Source organism: Lepidochelys olivacea (genome assembly GCF_965140295.1).
Source record: "Lepidochelys olivacea isolate rLepOli2 genome assembly, chromosome: 2".
Taxonomy (NCBI): Eukaryota; Metazoa; Chordata; order Testudines; family Cheloniidae; genus Lepidochelys; species Lepidochelys olivacea.
This window is the reverse complement of record NC_140412.1, coordinates 182,949,664-182,969,166: the sequence shown is the minus strand read 5'-3', so window position 1 is coordinate 182,969,166 and position 19,503 is coordinate 182,949,664. Positions and strand designations below refer to the sequence as shown.

Below are 19,503 nucleotides of genomic sequence, written 5' to 3'. Positions count from 1 at the left end.
TGTATGAACAAAGGCTAAAAACACCATCCCTGTCTCAAATGATCTGTTGTACTGTTCCTTGCTACCAGCTGTGAACAAATATTCAGTTTGAATTTGAACAAACCTCAAAATCCAAAGCAAAACTTGCCTGAAACCACCTAATTTCATTTGCATTCTTTCTTTCTTTATCAAAACTATGCAAAGCCTTGAATTTCACTTTCTTAAAATGTGAAATAAAATAAAAATTTGGCTCACTTGAAACCTTTGAGGCTTTCTGTGAACCCGATATTAGCTTCAACTTTGTAATTAAATCAGTCAGAAGTGCTTCCTGTATTTTGGTTTTTGATGATAGTTGTGCAAAATGTTAATAATTAGTGTCCCTTTTAATTACCCCTCTTTTCCAAAAACCACAAATGATTGCTACTTTTAGCAACACATTAGCTTTAATCCTGACCATGTGTTTTGGCTAAATAGGGGGAAACCGTTCACAACCAACTTTATAAGAAAAGGAGTACTTGTGGCACCTTAGAGACTAACCAATTTATTTGAGCGTAAGCTTTCGTGAGCTACAGCTCACTTCATCAGATGCTGTAGCACACGAAAGCTTACGCTCAAATAAATTTTAGTCTCTAACGTGCCACAAGTACTCTTTTTCTTTTTGCGAATACAGACTAACACGGCTGCTACTCTGAAACCCAACTTTATAAGGTAGCTTCTGTTTGAGGACTTTCATTCTTGTCTGTATTTCACGTCTAAGCAAGGGCTTTGGGCTTCAAATGCTGCTAAGAATGCTTAATAAGTGTTTAAACAGTTACATAAATTGTCTTTCTTTTAATCTAGGCATGCAAGCAACCCTACAAAATAATCATAAAAAGTTCTATATAAATAGGGTGACCAGACAGCAAATGTGAAAAATTGGGACAGGAGACTATATAGGAGCCTATATAAGAAAAAGACCCCAAAATCAGGACTGTCCCTATAAAATTGGGACATCTGTTCACCCTAAATATATAAACTTGCAACACAGTATTTTTGCAAAATTATTACTTTTTGTTATAAAATAATTTTAAAATTAGACAGTTGCTATTTTTGCTGTGTTCCTTGATACTGTTGCTATGTTCGTTGACATGGTGTATGGCATTATAAAGATGCCCTTTATGGAAAACTGCCACTGTTGTATGTTCTGTCTTCGAAAGAAAGAACTGTGACTCATGGGGTTGTGGGATATTCTCAGTAAGGAAGGAAAGTATAGGACCTCTGCTTAGCAGGGAAGGAGAGCAAATAGCTGATGACATCAAGAAGGCTGAGGCGTTTAATACCAATTTTGCTTCAGTCTTCACAAAAAAGGTAATGGTAACCAGATACTCAACACAGTATTAACAACAAGGGGGGAAGGAATGCAAGCCAAAATAAGAAAAGAACAGGTTAAAAATATTTAAATAAGTTGTATTCAAGTTGGCAGGGCCTGATGAAATTCATCCAAGAGTTCTTAAGGAACTAGCTGAAGCAATCTCGGAAACGTTAGCAATGATCTTTGAGAACTCCTGGAGGATGGGTGAAGTCTCAGAAGACTGGAGAAGGGCAAACATAGTAACTGTCTTTCAAAAGGGGAAACAAAGAGGACCTGGGTGGAGGATATTAGGGTTATAAGAAATAGCCAGCATGGATTGGTCAAGAAAAAATCATGCCAAACCAATCTAATTTCCTTCTTTGACAGGGTTACTGCCCTAATACATGGGTGAAAACAGTACATGTAATATATCTTGCTTTTAATAAGGCTTTTGACACAGTCTTACGTGATATTCTCATAAGCAAACTAGGGAAATGTGATCTAGATGAAATTGCTGTAAGGTGGATGCAGAACTGGTTGAAAGGTCATACTCGAAAGTAATTATCAATGGTTTACTGTCAAACTAGGGGGGCTTGTCTAGTGGGGTTTGGCAGGGGTCAGTCCTGGGTCCAGTACTATTCAATATTTTAATTCATGACTTGAATAATGGAGTAGAGAGTAAGCTTATAAAATTAGCAGATGATACTAAGATGGAAGGGAGTGCAAATACTTTGGAGGACAGGATTAGAATTCAAAACAATCTTGACAAGTTAGAGAATTGATCTGAATTCAGCAAGTTGACATTCAATCAGGACAAGGGCAAAGTACTTCGTTTAGGAAGGAAAAATCAAATACACAACAACAAAATAGGAAATAACTAACCAGGAGGTAGTACTGCTGAAAAGGGTCAGTAGTTATAGTGGATCATAAATTGAATATGAGTCAACTATGAGATGCAGCTGTGAAAAAGGCTAAAATTCTGGGGTGTATTAACTGGAGTGTCATATGTAAGACATGGAAGATAATTGTTCTGCTATATTTGGCACTGGTAAGGTCTCGGCTGGAGTACTGTGCTGAATTTTGGGCACCACGCTTTAGGAAAGATGTGGACAAATTGGAGAGAGTCCAGAGGAGAGCAGCAAAAATGATATATAAGATTTAGAAAACCTGCCTATGAGGAAAGGTTAGAAAAACTGGGCATGTTTAGTCTTGAGAAAAGAAGACTGAGGTGGGCACCTGATAAATCTTTAACTATGTTAAGGGCTGTTATAAAGAGGATGGTGATCAATTGTCCTGCATGTTCACTGGAGGTAGAACAAGAGTAATGGGCTTAATCTGCAGCAGAGATTTATGTTAGATATTAGGAAAAACTGTCTAACTATAAGGATAGTTAAGTTGTGGAACAGGCTTCCAAGAGAGTTTGTGGCATCTCCATCACCGGAGGTTTTTAAGAACAAGTTGGGCAAACGCCTCTCAAGAAAGATGTAGGTTTACTTGGGTCCTGCATATCTCAGGGGATCGGACTTGATGACTTCTTGAGGCTCCTTCCAGCCCTACATTTCTATGATCCTGTGATAATGTTACTTTGAGACATACAGGACCTCATGCTCAGCTAGTGTAAATCAGAGTAGCTCCACTGAAGTCCATTGAGATTATATTGATTCACACCTCCTGAGGATCTGGCCCCAAATCTAAGTGGGTGGTGCTCTAAATTAGTTCATTTTTTAGAAGTCATGAAAAAAATCTCTTTCTACACAGATTTTTTTCATTATCGGCAGTTATTATTCTATGCTGATTATGTCTATAGAGACTTCCCTCTAGGATTTTGGTCTTAAGGAGTTGTTTACCTGCAAAAAGGATTCTTTGAAAATATTATGGATCTACGGTCACCCAGCCCTCCCTTAGAGAGTTGAACTACTCAATAATTTAGGTCTTGGTTGAAAAGGAACTGACAGTTATGTGACCGAGACAGGTCTATATATCCCTTGAGGCACATTATATCAATCAACTAGCCACTTTGCCTAGAGGCCAAAAGCTATGAATCATTTCCTCAAATGCCACACTTTGGAAGATGAGTGATCTGGGGAATGTGGATACATGACAAGTGCTAAAGGTCAGTGGTATACACCCTTTCCAGCTTCAGGACTACCTATGTTATTTCAAAAAGAACAAAGGGCCTCAATCAACCCCTTTGGGAGCAGATTCTGGGGCATGGATGAGGGGAGTGAATGTACTTTGCTTTCTTGGGGACCATAGCCCGCAGTGGAACTTTGGGGACTCTAGCCAGCTGACACAAGTTAGAGCGGCCCAGGCTACTCCATCCTGCCCTAGGACTGGGATTGGGGCAGCGCAAGGACTGCAGGTGGCAGAGGAAAAAGATACAGAGCACTATTTACATTAGCACCACTGAAGTGGAGTATGAGGCTGTTGCTGCTATTATTATAGATGGCACAGGTAGCAATGCCTATAATTAAGATATCCCAACATTTTCCATTATTTTAGCATTTATTTTGCAGTAGTGACTTGTAGTCACAACCAGGTTGGCCCCAATAGCTTACAATCTAAAAACCAAAACATTGCAGGTGGATGAGCTGAAAGAAGCTGATGGAGTGCTCTGAAAGAGAACCAAAGGAGGGTGGATTCACAAAAGCCTAGGGATGACAGGATTTTGAGAAGACGATTATGGCTGACATTGTCAAAGGCCGCCAGGGCCAAGGAAGGTGAAGAGGGAGTACTAGCTCTGAAATTTGGCCAGGAAGAGGTCATTAAAGACTTTAGTGAGAGTAATTTCAGTGGAGTGTATGGGTGGAAGCCAGATTTGGGGTGTGTGGGGGCATTTTCTAGAATGTAACAAGAGGACAAAATTGAAGACCGCAGTTGTAGACGGTACACTCACTGAGTGTAGAGATGAAGTGGGGCAGGGAGATGGGGTGATAATTTGAGTGAGAAGGTGGGGTCAAGGCCTTTTTTAATTTAGTTTAGTTTTTTTAAATGATGGGAGAGACCACATGCTCCTTCCAATCTTCAGCCCTTTGAGCCATTGTAGCACATGGGCTGCAACTAGCAATGGGGAGGAGGCACAGAGCAGCAAATATAGTCTTCTATTGGACTGTTTAGACCACAGGGCTCCTTGCAGCCTCTGCTTTTGCTTCTCCAGGCACTGTAGCATATGTGTGCTGAACTGAGTAGTTCTGAGCTTGGTGATAATGGGTGTCAGGTAGGAGGGGAAGGAGTTCTGAGCCTGAGGATGAGTTTTCTGAGGTTATGTCTATGCTACAGCCAATGTTGGCATAACTTATATCGCTTAGGGGTGTGAATAAACCATCTCCCTGAGCGACATAAGGTACGCTGACACAAGCGCTCATGTGCACAGCACTATGTCGGCGGGAGAGTTTCTGCTGTTTGCAGAGGTGATTTTATTATGCTGACAACAGAGCTCTCTCCCATTGGCATGGAACATCTTCATCCAATACAGCTGTGCCGCTGCATGTATAGACATGGCCTGAGTCTGGAAGATGGGGGTTTTGGCATTGGCTGTTCTGAGCCTGGGGTTGTTGGAAGGGAGAGAGTTTGGAACTGTCTGTGTGGTTCAGCTGTCGAGCTGTTAAGTAGGAAGAGGAAGCGTTCTCAGCCTGAGTGTGTATGTTTCTGGTGTGTTGTGTAAGAGGGAAGTGCGGGGCAAGGAGCTTCCGAGGCTGAATGGGGATGGATTGAGTGTGCAGGATTGAATATAGTGGAGAATAGAGTCAATTGAGAATGAGAGTGAGATAGAAGGGGGAAATAGGAGGGTAAGCGCTAAATTGGAAGTGGGGAGGTTAGAACTAGGAGAGAACAGCAAACTTGGAGCACCAGGGGATAAATACTGGGTCCCCAAACTGCCCTGTGGTGTAAGCTTTTCGGTCTGACATGGGAAGACTGCCAAGCAACTTCCCCCATTTCTCCCTGGAACATGTTCTTGTGGGGCCACCCTTCCACTGAACACAGTGTCCCACTTTTTCACTTTGAGAGTGTGTAACTTGCAGGGGGTGTTAGGAGGTGAGGGGCAGCTTGCTACCTGCAGCTCCTCCAGTAATGTATGGCACCAGCTGCCATTGGTCTTGAAAGGGGATTTTCAGAACCAGAATGATTAGAAACAGTTTTAAAAAGCTAGGAAAGCTTAGATTCTTTAAAAAAACGCTAGGAATAAAATATAGAGAGGGCAGAAGCTAACCCAAGCTTCAGAGCAATAATAAATACTACCCTGGATGATTTGTAGATGAATAATTTGGAAAGGATAAAATAACATTTATATTGCTTTTACATTCTTTTGTCAGCATTTCAAGAGTTCCTTCTTGTTTTCATCCAGGAAAGAAAATAAATGAATTAACATACAATATTTGTGTTCAGAACTTCTTCCTCTGTTTTCCTGAAGGATATTTTCCATCAGTCCATTACACTGTAACATTGATTGGTGCATGTAATGTATTATTCATACTGTCTTAGTTTCATCCCATTAGCAATGCCAATATTATGCTACAGAGGTAATCTTTTGTGAAGAGCTTTGTAGAGAAACTTACGCTGTGGTTCAGAACCCATTTCACATTTAGTGACAAGACAGAGAGAGCAGCAGCACCTTTTTGGTAGTACCCAGACTTCTCTTCCCCCCCCCCCCCCTTTAGTGCAGTGAGAATCAGAAATGAAGTGTGGTGTAATAAACTAAACTGTGAAAGGCAGACTGTGCCTCAAACCTGGGTTCGTTTTTGGTCATTATTCCGTATCTCCATCTCCCCAATAGCTCTCATCATCAGAACAGACAAGTAAGTAAAAGCATCACATTACAAAAATAAGAAAACAGAACTGAAAGCAGCATTCTGGTAAAAGCAGTCTTTTACTAAAGACTAAGTCTGACGTTTTGGTCCATCCATATAATCCTTACAGTATAATTATGATCACTTAAATTATGTAGGTCCCTGGAGCTGACTGCATGATTAAGATATACAGTAAAGCCAAGCACATAGAGTGCTTACAACAATACTGTAGGTCTGCTTAATGCCGAAATGAAGAAATTAGAACTTCTTCAATTTGAATAATCATTTACATTTGATTGCACTGAGTATCTTCTCTTCCAATCACATTGCCAGAAGTTAAAAATTAGTACTGTATCCTTCTTTAGTGCACAACGGACCTGACCCAATGCCCACTGAAGTCAGTGGTGGTCTTCCCATTGACTTCAATGTGCTTTGGATTTAACTCCAGAGTGGTGTATTTTCAGGAGTGCTAAGCATCCACATCTCTGAAAATCCAACCCACAAATCAGTAAAATCTCTTGTTAACAAGATTAGTCTGAAAAAAAAGTTGTAAGTGGATAGCTTAAGAAATTTGTTTGAAAGTTTAAAAAAAATTACAAAATTTGTTTCTCTTCTCCAAACAGCTGTATAAACAGTGAAACAATCTCTTCCTGGCATGTGCACTAAAAATCTCTACCAAGTTTTAAGATGCACAGGTCATGGAAGGACAGATGGTTGGCAGCCTTGAGACTGTGCTTCCTGGGATTTCATCTCGGGAGGCAGGAACAGGCTGATTCAGATCTAGAGAGCTGCCTGGGAGAAGTAGGGAGCATATGCCCCAAAAGATCTCACTCTTTAGGGATACATGTACCCTGTAAAAAAAAAAACACCCGTGGCTGGCCCATGTCAGCTGACTCAGGGTCGTGGGGCTTGGCTATGGGGCTATAAAATTCCAGTGTAGCTGTTCAGGCTTGGTCAGTGTATCCTGGATTTGAGAACCCAAGTCTTGAGTATTTACACTGATTGCCAACCCTAGGTTGAGAATTTTTTAAACCGGACTGGGGCTCCGGCATCCACACTCCATTATGCAGACCAGAGTCCGTCCAACTGTATCCCATACTTCCTAGCATCTTCCCAAAATGTGTCCGCTCTAGCCCTTTGTTCATGGTGCAGCGTGGAACAGCTTGACTGTCCTTCCTGTAAGTTATAGGAAGTTTGAACAGTCCATCAACACGTTAAACAGCCTGCCAAGCCATCATTTTGTTTTGTGTGCACTCAGCAACCGGAGGCAGCAACACGGAGGAGGCACCATTTGAAGAACTTCTCTCACTTGTGCTTTCACTCCCATTTCTGGAAATGGCCAGAGCTGCTGTGAGATGCTGGTGGACATTTCTCTGGAATTTTCTGCCTCTCCCATGGCACCTGACAGAGCTAATGATGGAGCAGGAGGAGGAGGACGAGGATGCAGACATGGCAGACTCAAACTGGATGCTGCTGATCATGACACTCACTGTAGCTACTGGTGCCCCCTATGTAGGCTGTCACTTCTGGAACAGGACAGAAGCACAGACTGGTGGGACCACATCATTTTTGAATACCTGTCATGCCCAGCAGTGGGACCAGATCTTTCACATGAAAAAAGTTATGTTTTTGGAGCTCTATGAGCATCTTGCCCCGGCCCTCCAGCATAAAGACACATGCATGAGGGCAGCCTTGCTGGTTCAGAAGCAGGTTGGTATAACCACCTGGAAGCTGGCTGCTCCTGACTGCTGTAGGTCTGTGGTCAACCAACAATTGACTGTGGATAAAGTGGTGGCGGAGGTTTCTGAGGCAATCAGGTGTGTGGTTTATGCCAAAGTGGCGGGCATAACAGATATTCCTGAAGTTATTGCTTGCTTTGAGACAATGGGGTTTCCAAATTGCACTGGAGCCACTGGTGGGACTCATGTGCCCATAGTTTGCCCTCCTCAAGGAGCACATGAGTACATAAGCTGCAAAGGGTATTACTCCATTGTTATGCAGGTCCTCGTGCACCACAGAGGCTGATTTATGAACATCAACCTGGGCAGAAGTGGAAAAGTTGATGATGCCAGGGTTTTTCACCAGTCAGGAGTTTACATTCATGGACAGACTGGGACACTCTTCCCACCAAATGTCATTGTTATAGATGGAGATACTGTTCCCACGGTTATTCTGGGGGACCCTGCCTACCCACTAGTGCCTTGGCTTCTGAAACTGTACCCTGATATCAAAGGCCCTGGCAAAAGGAGGTTTGTTTACACTCTCAACAGGTGCAGAATGGTTGTTGAATGTGTGTTTGGCAGATTGAAATCTCGTTCAAGATGTATACAGATGGACAAATTTTAAAACCCCAGTCGTATTTGGGACAAATTATTTAATCACCTATGAACTGCATGGACTACATTTAACTCAAACGGACTAGATTTGTAAGAGGACACATTTCTACACTCTCTCCCTTCTAGTTCAGTGTTTTCAGGCTGCTCGTTACACGGTTGAGTGATTACACCATTGAGAGAGCCGTGTACTCACAAGGATGGCAATGTAAGTTTATTATTTTAACAAACAGGAATGGGCTTGCAAATATGTGTGCTTTTCTATTGAAAATTCACTTTTCAAGGCATTTTTTTACAGTTTGCATTTGCCAATTGCCATTTTGAATTCCACGTGATGGTGTGGGTGGGGGGGGGGGAATGAAGGGAGGTCAGCATGCTGGTATACAACCTGCCATTAGCAGATACATGCTGCTAGCTGGGGCTTGTAATAACTTTTTTGCGTTGATTCATTGAACAGAAATCTCTCTCATTCCTATATTAGTGATATACATGAAAATGGAGTCCAAAATTTACTGGGCTCTGGGGCAGTTTCTGCCATTTCTGGTGCAGGTTCCTTAGCAGGCTGATCCTTGGGCATCAGAAGGCTCCTCCAAGTACGGCCCCAGGATGTATTGTGGTTGTTCCTTCAGCAAAGTCTCTTCTGGGACCAGTGTCAGCAGCAGTGTCACTTCGCTGGGCTCATTCATTGCCTGCTGCTGGCTGCCATCAGTTCCCATGCTGGATTCTGGGGCCAGCAGGTTGCAATTCCGGCTAGCTGGGTCACTGCTGTTGGCTCTGTGCGTGGTGCAGTACCAACACCCTGTCAAACGCATAAAACAGGCATGATGTCAGCAAGTTGCCCCAGGTGTGGTTCTGGACTCTTGTTTTCCTGTACTTGGTCTTTAGCCACTTAATCCTCTCCCTGAGCTGGTCACCAGTCTGGTAAATTCCCAGCGCTGCCAGCTTCTTTGCTATTTGCTTGTATGTATGGTCATTCCTGGTACCCGTATTAAAAGCCACTGTTTTATTGGCCTCACACTGGAGATTAATCAAAATCTGGCTATGCTCCTGCAATCAGGGACAAGGCAAATCTGATCCAAACACTCCACGAGATTTAATGTGATTGGGAAGGGAGAGGATTAGAGAGAGCTGGGGAGAGATCTTGTGGTGGACGAGAAATAGACTGTAGAGAGAGATTGAAAAGATCCCATGGAGGGATAAAATAGGTTTTAGAGAGAGAAAGAGGGGTGTCTGTGTCCATTCCCTCTTGGGAAAAAGGAATGCCTGTACCCTGCCTCCAAGAGAGGCTTGGCGATGGAACATTTGTGCATTCTCCCTGGCTGTAAGGAACTTTTGCAGCGTGAGCAGGGAATGTAATTGAATTAGTATAGTCTGCCCACCTCAGCCATATAAAAACTCAGCTTGTGCCAGTCAGCATCTGCTCAACACAGCAGCTGGCTGGTTCCTCAGCCTCTAGTGCTGCATTATATTCTCAGAATAAAGCCTGACATTGCTTCAGCTGAACCAGAATCTGTTATGAGTGTTCTCTTGTTCCAGTACATTGGCCTCCTGGAGAGAGGGGGTAGGGAGACTGAAAAGTCTTCCCTTGAGGTATTCTCGAGATGTACTGAATGTCTCATCAAAATGTTACTCAGTTTATTTTTAGATGCTTTGGGGGAATGAATCCAGATGGTCTCTACATCACTTTACCCCTTTTTCATTTTCCATTTGTGTTTTTCTGCATACAAGTTTCTTGGTTAAAAAAAAACAAAACAACTTTTGTTAATGAAACACAGAGGTTGCAAATTTAAATGTATTTAAGTGAAAGAATTAAGATGCAAAAATTTAGATACTTATAGCCATTCTAGTTTTTCAATATTGTGGATGTCAAATGTTTGCTTACTTGTTATACTCTTTAAATAGACATTTTAATACAGGGTGTATGGGTAAATTAATTTGCTGCAAAAGTCTTACCTCCCCCCCCACATTTTGTTGATTTGCAACCTTAATGTTATCTTAGGTATTTTTTGTATTTAATTGGTTGTTTAGTTATTAGTTAAGAGGTATTGAGTTATTGAGTGTTTTAAGAATGCAGGATACTTGATCCTGATAAACTTCAGCATGTATACGTGTAATTTCAGAAAGCTAATTATAACTACGGATTTTGAAATAATGTCTCAAAATCCTAATAAAAACAATGCAGAATGAGCCATGTTATAAAATTATTTGCACAAAGAGGAAAGATGATCCAACAAAATGGTTCAATAATCAATAAACCACCAATTTAGTTGATATTTTTACTGCTTCATCTCTAATGAGATCCAGCAGAAGAGTGGAAAAAAAGCATAATTTTATGTGTTGTGTAGCATGTGACTTTCATATAAGCAATTACTTCTGAAAGTATTTCATATGAATAGGAACCACTGTCAGGGGTGTTACCTGATCAATTTCTTATGCATTAGTTATGTTGATCACTTACGAATTCACAATTAACACTCTGAGTTTTAGATTCTGGTCCCAGTATCAGGCCCAGTATTATTAGAATTACTGTTCAGCTGGGAACCCATAACGTACATGGCTGCAATACTCACACTTAAGAAAAGCCTTTTGAATTTGCAATAGTTGAATTAACACAATTAATAAAGTCACAAACACTCCAGTCCATATACTCATGCCATCCCTGGCAAAAGGACCCAGAGTGTTAGTAGTCATCCTCATCACCACCAGTGGTCATCATCCTGGCTTCTCCCAAGAATTACATCTCCCAGGGCACACAGGCTAGGATACAACTATGCCCAATACATACTCAGTTGGGGTTTCACCGCTTTTCCTTGTATGTATTTCCTTACCCTACTAATGATAGGATGCCCTTCTCCCATAGGTTACTAATTCATTTACTTCAAGCTTATTACAATATATGCCAGTTAGTTACCATGGTACTTTGTGATCAGACATCTGCTGATGTTCCTAACTTGAAATATCCCAAGCAGATATAAACTAGCACCTTGTGGTTACCTGTCAGCAGTTTAGTCCTTACAACATTCTGTCTTGTGATAACTTATGATTTAGATCACTCCTGATTATGCAAAGACTTCTTGCACTTTATGCCTTGTTTACCTAACTTTATTGTCATTATGGGCCGTGTAGGCACATTACACTACTTCCTTAACTTATACCTGTGCCATACCTAGCAAATACCTATGCCTATAGGCTACAGGGGCAAACTATTTAGAATCTGGCCAGTATAACATAGAAGCTTGTAGGATACGCCATAACAAACTACCATATTGGCTGCCTCCTCCCAAACCCCTCCAACTGCTCCTGGTCAGCAGGAATAAAAATGTCTGCTTCTAATTGATTGCTTTTGCCGACATTTAAAGCAACAGGTAGCATTAGCCAGCAACCCTGAGAATCGATAAGAGGAGTAAATGATAAAATAAAAATAAAGAGAAAATAATAAACTAAAAATAAGATTAAAAAGGGAACAGTCCACTGGAACCAGAACACAAGGGGGTTCTGTGCAGTAACTAAAGGGGAACCCCAGTATGGAAAACAGGAGAAACTATTGCTAGGACTTTGAGACCCACCTTTAATGTTGCAGCTAGAGAGCCACCCGGTTTATACATCCAAGGGATTGTATTAGCCCTTTTTGCCACAGCATCACACTGGGAGAACATGTTGAATTGCTTGTCCTCTATGATCCCTAAATCCTTCTCAGAGTCACTGCTTTCCAGGACACAGTCCCCTCTTCTGTAGGTATGACTTGCATTCCTTGTTCCTCGATGCGTAACTTTACATTTGTCTATATGAAAACACATTTTGTTTGAACGGGCCAACACAACTGAAAGATCCAGATCGCTCTGTATGGTTGCCCTGTCCTCGTAATTATTTATCAGTCAGCCAATCTTTGTATCATCCACAAATGTTGTTAGCAGTGATTTTATATTTCCAGCTCTTTAAAGGAAATGTTGAATAGCATTGGGCCTACTACCAATCGCTGTAGAACTCCACTATAAACACCCTCAAATTCAATGATGATTCCCCATTGAAAACTACATTTTGAGGTCTGTTAACCAGTTTGTACTTCATTTAATGTGTAATTTATTGATATATAGTGCTAATTTTTTAATCAGAATGTCATGCAGTCCTAAAACAAAAGCCTTACAAAAGTCTAAGTATATTACATCTGTGCAGTTACTTTACAACCAAACTTGTAATCTCATTAAAGAATTAAATCAGATTTGTTGCTTTCTTCCCACCACCCACTAGCTATAGTAAAAACCCAGTCTTGTGTTACTGTGACTTGTGGGTAGTGATATAGTGTTTGTGCGTTCACTGGGAGTAACTCAAATGAGAAGAGTTTTAATGAACTTTTCTCTCTTCAGAGATGTGAGTAAGCAGTGGAATAAGAGAAATTTTGTAATGTGGCATGGGATTCAGAGTAGGAAGAAGAGTATAATATATAACAGTGGTCCTCAAATGTTTTATATCGTGCCCCCGCTTACCTGTAATGTAATCTGTCTGCCTCCCGGGAGTGGGGCCGGAGCTGGGAACGGAACTGCGGCTGAGGGTGAGGCTCGGGCTGGAGCAGAGCAGGGAGCAGAGTGGGGCTGGATGATGCTCCCTCCCCACCCTGTGTGGGGATTGGCCCAGGCCCCTCTATGTCCCCCTAGGGGGTACGCCCCACAGTTTGGGGACCACTGCTATATAAGATGTTTGTTTAGCAGTGTTTACAGCTCCCTGTGAAAATGATCAGTGGCATCACTCAGTTGCCTTAATAATGCTATTATCCTTAATTATTCTGTTTTACTATGGCATTGCCTGAGGGAGAAATTATCAAAAGTATGCAGAGGATGTTTGATGAATGACTTCTAGGAGGCAGCGTAGTGCAGTAGTTAGACTCTGTGACTAGGAGTTGGGAGACCTGGGTTTTGGTTTCAGCTTGGCCACTGGCTCACAGTGTGGTCTTGGACAAGTAACTTTACCCTTCTGTACCCCAGTGTCCTTTGTAGTTTCCTCTTTCAGATCTGTGTAAGATGCTATCTAAGAGCTAAGTATTAGTATTAATAAATTACAATGAATGGGAGAACTGATTCTTTTAAAATAAGACCTCCCCCCAACTTTTACCCTTCCTCTGAACGAAACATTTTTTATTTTATTTTATTTTTGAGCTTTGGGAAATCTTCCCTATTACCCCATCTGCCTTTCTTCACACTGTTCACTTTCTTAATTTTCTTTTCACTTCCTCATCAGTATATACACACACACACTCTCTCTCTCTCTCTCTCCCCCTCCCTCCCTCCCTCCCTCCAGTTTTTATTTCTTTGTAAATCTCCCCTCTCTGTTTTACAAGTTCTGTTTCATTAATTAATGTTTGTAACCTTGTTAGGCTCTGTCTCCATTGCTGTGTTCCTTATAAATATATTATTTATGAATCTGAAATTAGCCTCTGATTCCCATCAAACTCTTATGCTGAGTCCACCACCAAAACAGAGGTGTCAATAGGAAGGGATAGCTATTGCTTTGATGTGAAATTTTAGGTGTGCCTTTTGATCCCCAGCTCTTGTTATTTTGCAGCAGTCCTTGTGTTTCACAAGGTTATTTTGATTGCTAAAATGTTGGCTGTGATTTCACATAATGTTGCATTGGCCCAAAGCTATTTAAGGCAGATGTTTAAAGTTATGGATAACATTAGTTAAAGCAGTAGGTCAGTGGATTAAACTGTTATATTTATCCTCTGAATATGGAAAACTTGACTGGATTGTCTTTTCATTCAAAGAAGACTGTCTGTAACTTTCAACATTCCTTTTACTGTGATGGCAGTTGTGTGTGTGGCTCCTTACTTCCTCACAATCCAACTAATTTAGCATGTGATCCAGGAGTGAAGTCATAACCCCAAACCCATAATGCAATAGAAATGACTATAACATCACAAAATTGCCCTTATAGCTTCACAGGAGGCCGAAGTAGGAGTGGAAAATGGACTGAGCAGGGGTGAAATGCTTATTTAAATACACACATCACTTTTCCAGTGTCACAATCAATAGTCCACTCAAAAATGGAAAAATGAAGTTTTAAGGGTTAGGCTGACCAGATAGCAAGTGTCAAAAATCGGGATAGGAGGTGGGGGGGTAATAGGTGTCTATGTGAGAAAAAGACCTAAAAATCAGGACTGTCCCTATAAAATCGGGACGTCTGGTCACCCTATAAGAGGTGGTCTGTTAATACATGGTGAGGATACAGTGCTGAAGGAGTGGGGTTGAACGGGCCCATGAAGAGCTTTGTGGGTACTGTAGTTCTTGTTGAGGGATTGTTCCATTTGTATTCCTATGCATTTTTACTGGCAGAAATTCACGTATTAGGAATCTTCAGAGACTTATAGATGAGATAATAAGAGAAGCTGCCACAGGGGCTATTTTTAGGCTGCTGCTGGTTACATTAGAAAGAGGGTTGCCTACTAATGGTTATTTGCACTGAAAAATACTGTACAAATACTTCCAGTTGGCCATATAGGACAGGAGGTGATCACCTAGAAATGGTAGTTCATGTATTTTGGGATTGAATCAGAAACCATTTTAATACTTATATTTTTCCTTTTTATTCTATCACTTTATTTAATTTTAGCTTTTCCACCTTCATGTCAGATGCATGGGAGTCCACCACACCTCTATTCCTGCCTTCTTAAACCTCTTCTGGAGGGAGCATTGCTTATTTTTCTCAGTCTCATTTTTATTTTCTACTTTCTTTTCCTCCACTATCTCTCAGTCTTGTCTTTGCTATTCTTCATTCCCTCTACGTGCTGCTTTGTTCTACATCCTAAGATCTCTCCCTTTCAGAGTGGGTCAGAAATTTTTTGCTGGAAAATGCTGGTTTACTGAAGCCGAAACTGTTCACAGGGATAAGTCCATTCCAGTTAATTTCACATACTGAAAAAAATTCAAAATATTTTCAAATGAAAAGTTCCTTTTTTGGGGAAAAAAAGCTTTTTGTTGTGAAATTTAAGTTGATTTGTAGTAAAAACTGAAAAATCAAAATTGAAACAAAACAGTTCAAAATTGTTGACACGAAATCTTTTTTTTAATCTGACCTGATTTGATTTGATTTATTTTTCCTGTTTGGTTTAAATTTTTTTTTGAGATTTTGACTTTTTGACCTGATTTGGGATGGAAAAATTTTTTGAAATCATGAAAAATCTTGCAGGATGAGAAAAATGTTCCCTGCCCAGCTCTACTCCCTGTCTCATAGTCTAGCCTAAGAACCCTTCTAGTTTTACAGTTTAATCTCTCAACAAAAGTGCCCCAGTCTTATCTAGTTTCCATCAAGTTTTGCATCCAGACACCACTCTGTGATGATATTCCTATCTCAGCTAACCAGCCATGAAAGCAATATGAACTGTGAGTACATGTGCTTGACTACAGGTGGGGAAAAGACATAATGTGGAGGCTCACAAAAATATTAAGCCTAAAATGTAGTAGAACTGATTTAATTGGAGAGGGATTTATTTTCTGGAGCAGCACTTTGCTGTGGTAGAATATATTGGAGTAGCAGCCGCAAACTGTTCCACCTTAACTTCTTCATTGAGGAAGATATAGAACACAAAGAAGTGTTAGTCAGCTTGCTGTAACTAATGTAAACTACTGATGCTTTGTTCTATCTGATAATCTTTTGAAGCCTTTGTTTACAAAGGAACAATTGCAGGTGTCATTCTACTCTTCTAATCAATTACCTTACCCCTGGTATAGTTCAAGGTACTTTTTTGATATTTAGTCCTTCTAACTCTTTTCAAAGAATATCCTTCATATCTTCCGGACAATTGGTGGATCAATCACAAATATTTTCCTGCATTACTACTAGAATATTCTTTTGAGCAATCTCAAGACTGTCAGTTTGACAGTTGAATCTGAGACATCTCAGTCCTACAGCACTCAGTCCTAATTACTATATTATGTTTGTCAAGGAAAAGGAAATAGATTAAGATCAAAACTACTTGTTTCCATAGTTCATGTCATGTTATATAGTATATGAAAAGAAGACTGTGGTTTGTGGTATCTAAGCTATTTGCAATATAGAAGTGTTTGAACTTCTAAAAAATTTCTCAAGAGAATACTCAAATTTGTGTTTGAAATACTTTCATATACTTTGTTTGAAACATTTCCCCAAATAATTAAAGTTTCAAAAGAACAGCACAGAGTGATAAGTAAACAAGTAGAAATTTTGCTTGGATTCAAAGACTATATTCAAGTTGGATAAATGAGCAGTACAATAATTCCACTGATGTCTGCCAAATTTATTATTCTAAATAGGATTAAAATAATACTTTGCATTTATATCTATCTCCTTTTATCCATGGATCTCAAAACACATTACATGTAAATTAATTAATAGAGCTGCTCAGAAATTTTCAGATGAAACATGTTCCTGTGGGAAAATGCTGTTTTGTCAAAATTGAAACTTTCCACAGGCCCATGTTGCTTTCAATTAAATTATGTTTTGAAAAAAAATTGAAATGAATTTTAATAATGTCAAAATGTTCTCATTCTTTTTGAATGGAACATTTTGATTTTTCATTCTGAAACAACTTTTTGTTTTGGACTGTCTTTTATATTCTAAATGATTTTTTCTAAATGTTTCTAAAAGTTTTGTGGGACATTTTGAAATAGTTTTCATTCAGATTTTCAATTGCTAAATTTCCTGTGAAATAGAAATTCAAGTTCCTGCACAGTGCTATTAATTAAATCTTTCAACACTTGTGTTAGGAAGATACGTTTTTATACTCATTAGTCAGATTGGGAAATTGAGGAGCAACCTTCAAACCATATAACAAGGTAGTGAGTGAGCTAGAAATAGAGACTAGTGCTTGCTCCTATTTCTCTGCTCTAAACTCTCAAGGACACTCCGTCTACCTCTTGGTTTCTGAAAGGAATCCAGATGTTTAAACTGATACACTGAATACTCATAACACATTTCAACTACATTAGAGCTGAAAAGACCATAGATAGCTATCTGTCCCTATCTTCACTTCACACTACATTCATTTTGATCTTAACATAATTGTATTCATTACAGTGCTAGTAGTCATGCTGTCTGAGATGGAGGGAGACGTTCTTCTGTAAGCAAGGCTTTATAAACAGGGAGGCTTCAGGGGTGTCTCATAAAGCTTGATGCTTTGAGTATTGACCAAGGGATTACAGAAGATGCTTTGTAGACTGTTCTGTTTAAATACTGCTGTCTTTAACAGTCCTGTATTTATTTGGAATTGCATTAACATTTGGTACATCTAAAAAGTGGATAAAGTTTGAGATGCCAGTTGTGGCTCCAGGGTTAAGGATGAGATGAGTTTTGCACTTAAAACAAGGATTTTATTTCATTATATGTGAAAAATACGTAGGCAGTCACCATCTTAGGGAACAATGAGAGATGGTGTAGATTTTGAAAGAGGGCAATTGTTTGTGAGTTTCTCTGAAGGAGAAGGTTTCACACAGCAGCCTCTGCTTCAAACTTTCAGTAATGAAGTATAATGGAAAAATAGCTACTAATTCTAAATATTTCTTTTCAAAAGATATCCATTGCACTACCTCTGCTCAACAGGACGGAGGGGGGAAAGTAGTGAATGTAGGTATGTGCAAGCGCATAGGAATATGAAAGTGTAGAAGGGAGTGGGAAATCTGTGTGTGTGTGCCCATTTGTACATGGGAATGTAAGTGATGGAGGAAAGAGGAAAAAATGGTGATATGTGCAGGGGATTGTGGAGGACAGCGCAAGGTGGAATTTGGGAGTGTGTACAGGGAGATGGAAAAAGATGCAATAAGCATGGGGAATTTGGGGGAAGGGGGAAAGTAGGGTGTACTACTTTGAGGAAACAAAGCAGCTAAAAACCCAGTTAAACTGGCCAGTATGCTCTGATAACTCTGTGCTGTATCAGAATGGGGTAAAGCATAAAGCTTGATTCTTCATATCATTAGAGATATCCCATGGGTACAGTCTTTTTGAATTTGTTGTTTGTGTTTCTGTATGAAATTTTCAATATTAAACTCTAAATTAAGATGTAGTTAAGGTTGAAAATACATATCAGTAATCTAGGGTACAGTTAATTACAACAATGTTGCAATTATCCCCAAACCAAGCAGGAAATTCAGAATTGAGTTTAATTTGAAAAGAAATCAAAGCAGGCTATGGAAATGTACAATTAAAGCATGCAAACAACTTTGACTCTGACCTGTAGTTACCTCATGAGAGGGAAAAGAAATCTAATGTGTTTTTAAAAATCTATAGTGCCAGATTGAATTAACTAACACAAAACCCCTTAATCATAATCATAAGGTTATTGTACGATGATACTAAAATGCCATACACACACACACCCTGCTCCCCTTACTGATTGTTCTGCATTTATTCTAAGACGCAGGGTTATATATTTAAATATAGTTTGTGGTAAGCAAAGATGTATATAAGGAACCTAACATATGAAATAGGAAAAGTTAGCAATAAAGCTCAAGGGATTACTGCAAGAAGGGAAGCAGGTTGTATGCGCCTGGCACTTTGTGGACATTTAAGAACAACAAAGTCCTTATCCTCTGAAATTGAATGTCTGAGGAGCCTTTTTGCAGTGTTTTTTGCATCCCTACTCAGGCATTCCCCTTTCAGCCTGTCTCTACATTGGTATCTCTGCTGAAAATCTCAGCTGTTCAATTCAAATCCTGGTGTCTGTGGGATAGTAACACAAGTTAGTTTGCCACATCACCAACTGGATATTCAAACGTAATTTTCAAAATGAAAATGACCATTATTACTGGTTCTTTAATTAACTAATAATGCCTCGTGTATATAAATTGTTTTCTCCACTTCTCATTATACTTGGAAGGAAGTTCACTCAGTCATCCAGTCAAGTAGCACCGCCATCACTGTAGTGTCTAAGAATCTCAAAATAGATGTTTTTCATCTCTTTCTCGCTCTTCCTTTCAACTCAATAGGAGAAATAGCTTGATTAGCATAATGGGATTTTTGTTTGTGTGTTTAATACCATGTGTGGTTGTATTGAGTATAGGTAACTATAGGAAAACCAAACTGAAGAGTTGAATATTGCATTTTGTTCTTA

The 19,503-nt window shown here is 39.9% G+C and overlaps 1 protein-coding gene across 8 annotated transcripts in view; it reads left to right on the top strand.

The window, feature by feature from the left end:
• The window catches only part of BBS9 (Bardet-Biedl syndrome 9), a 434,982-nt gene that overhangs the window by 159,616 nt on the left and 255,863 nt on the right, over positions 1 to 19,503 (top strand). The window contains exon 20 of one of the 8 annotated variants that reach the window (XM_084619988.1): positions 7,355 to 7,465. The exons of the other annotated variants lie outside the window; for them this stretch is intronic. Coding sequence (XP_084476114.1) covers positions 7,355 to 7,450 — 96 coding nt within the window. The 3' untranslated portion in view covers positions 7,451 to 7,465. Of the gene's footprint in view, positions 1 to 7,354; positions 7,466 to 19,503 lie in introns of those variants that run through there. 8 annotated transcript variants of the gene reach the window in all.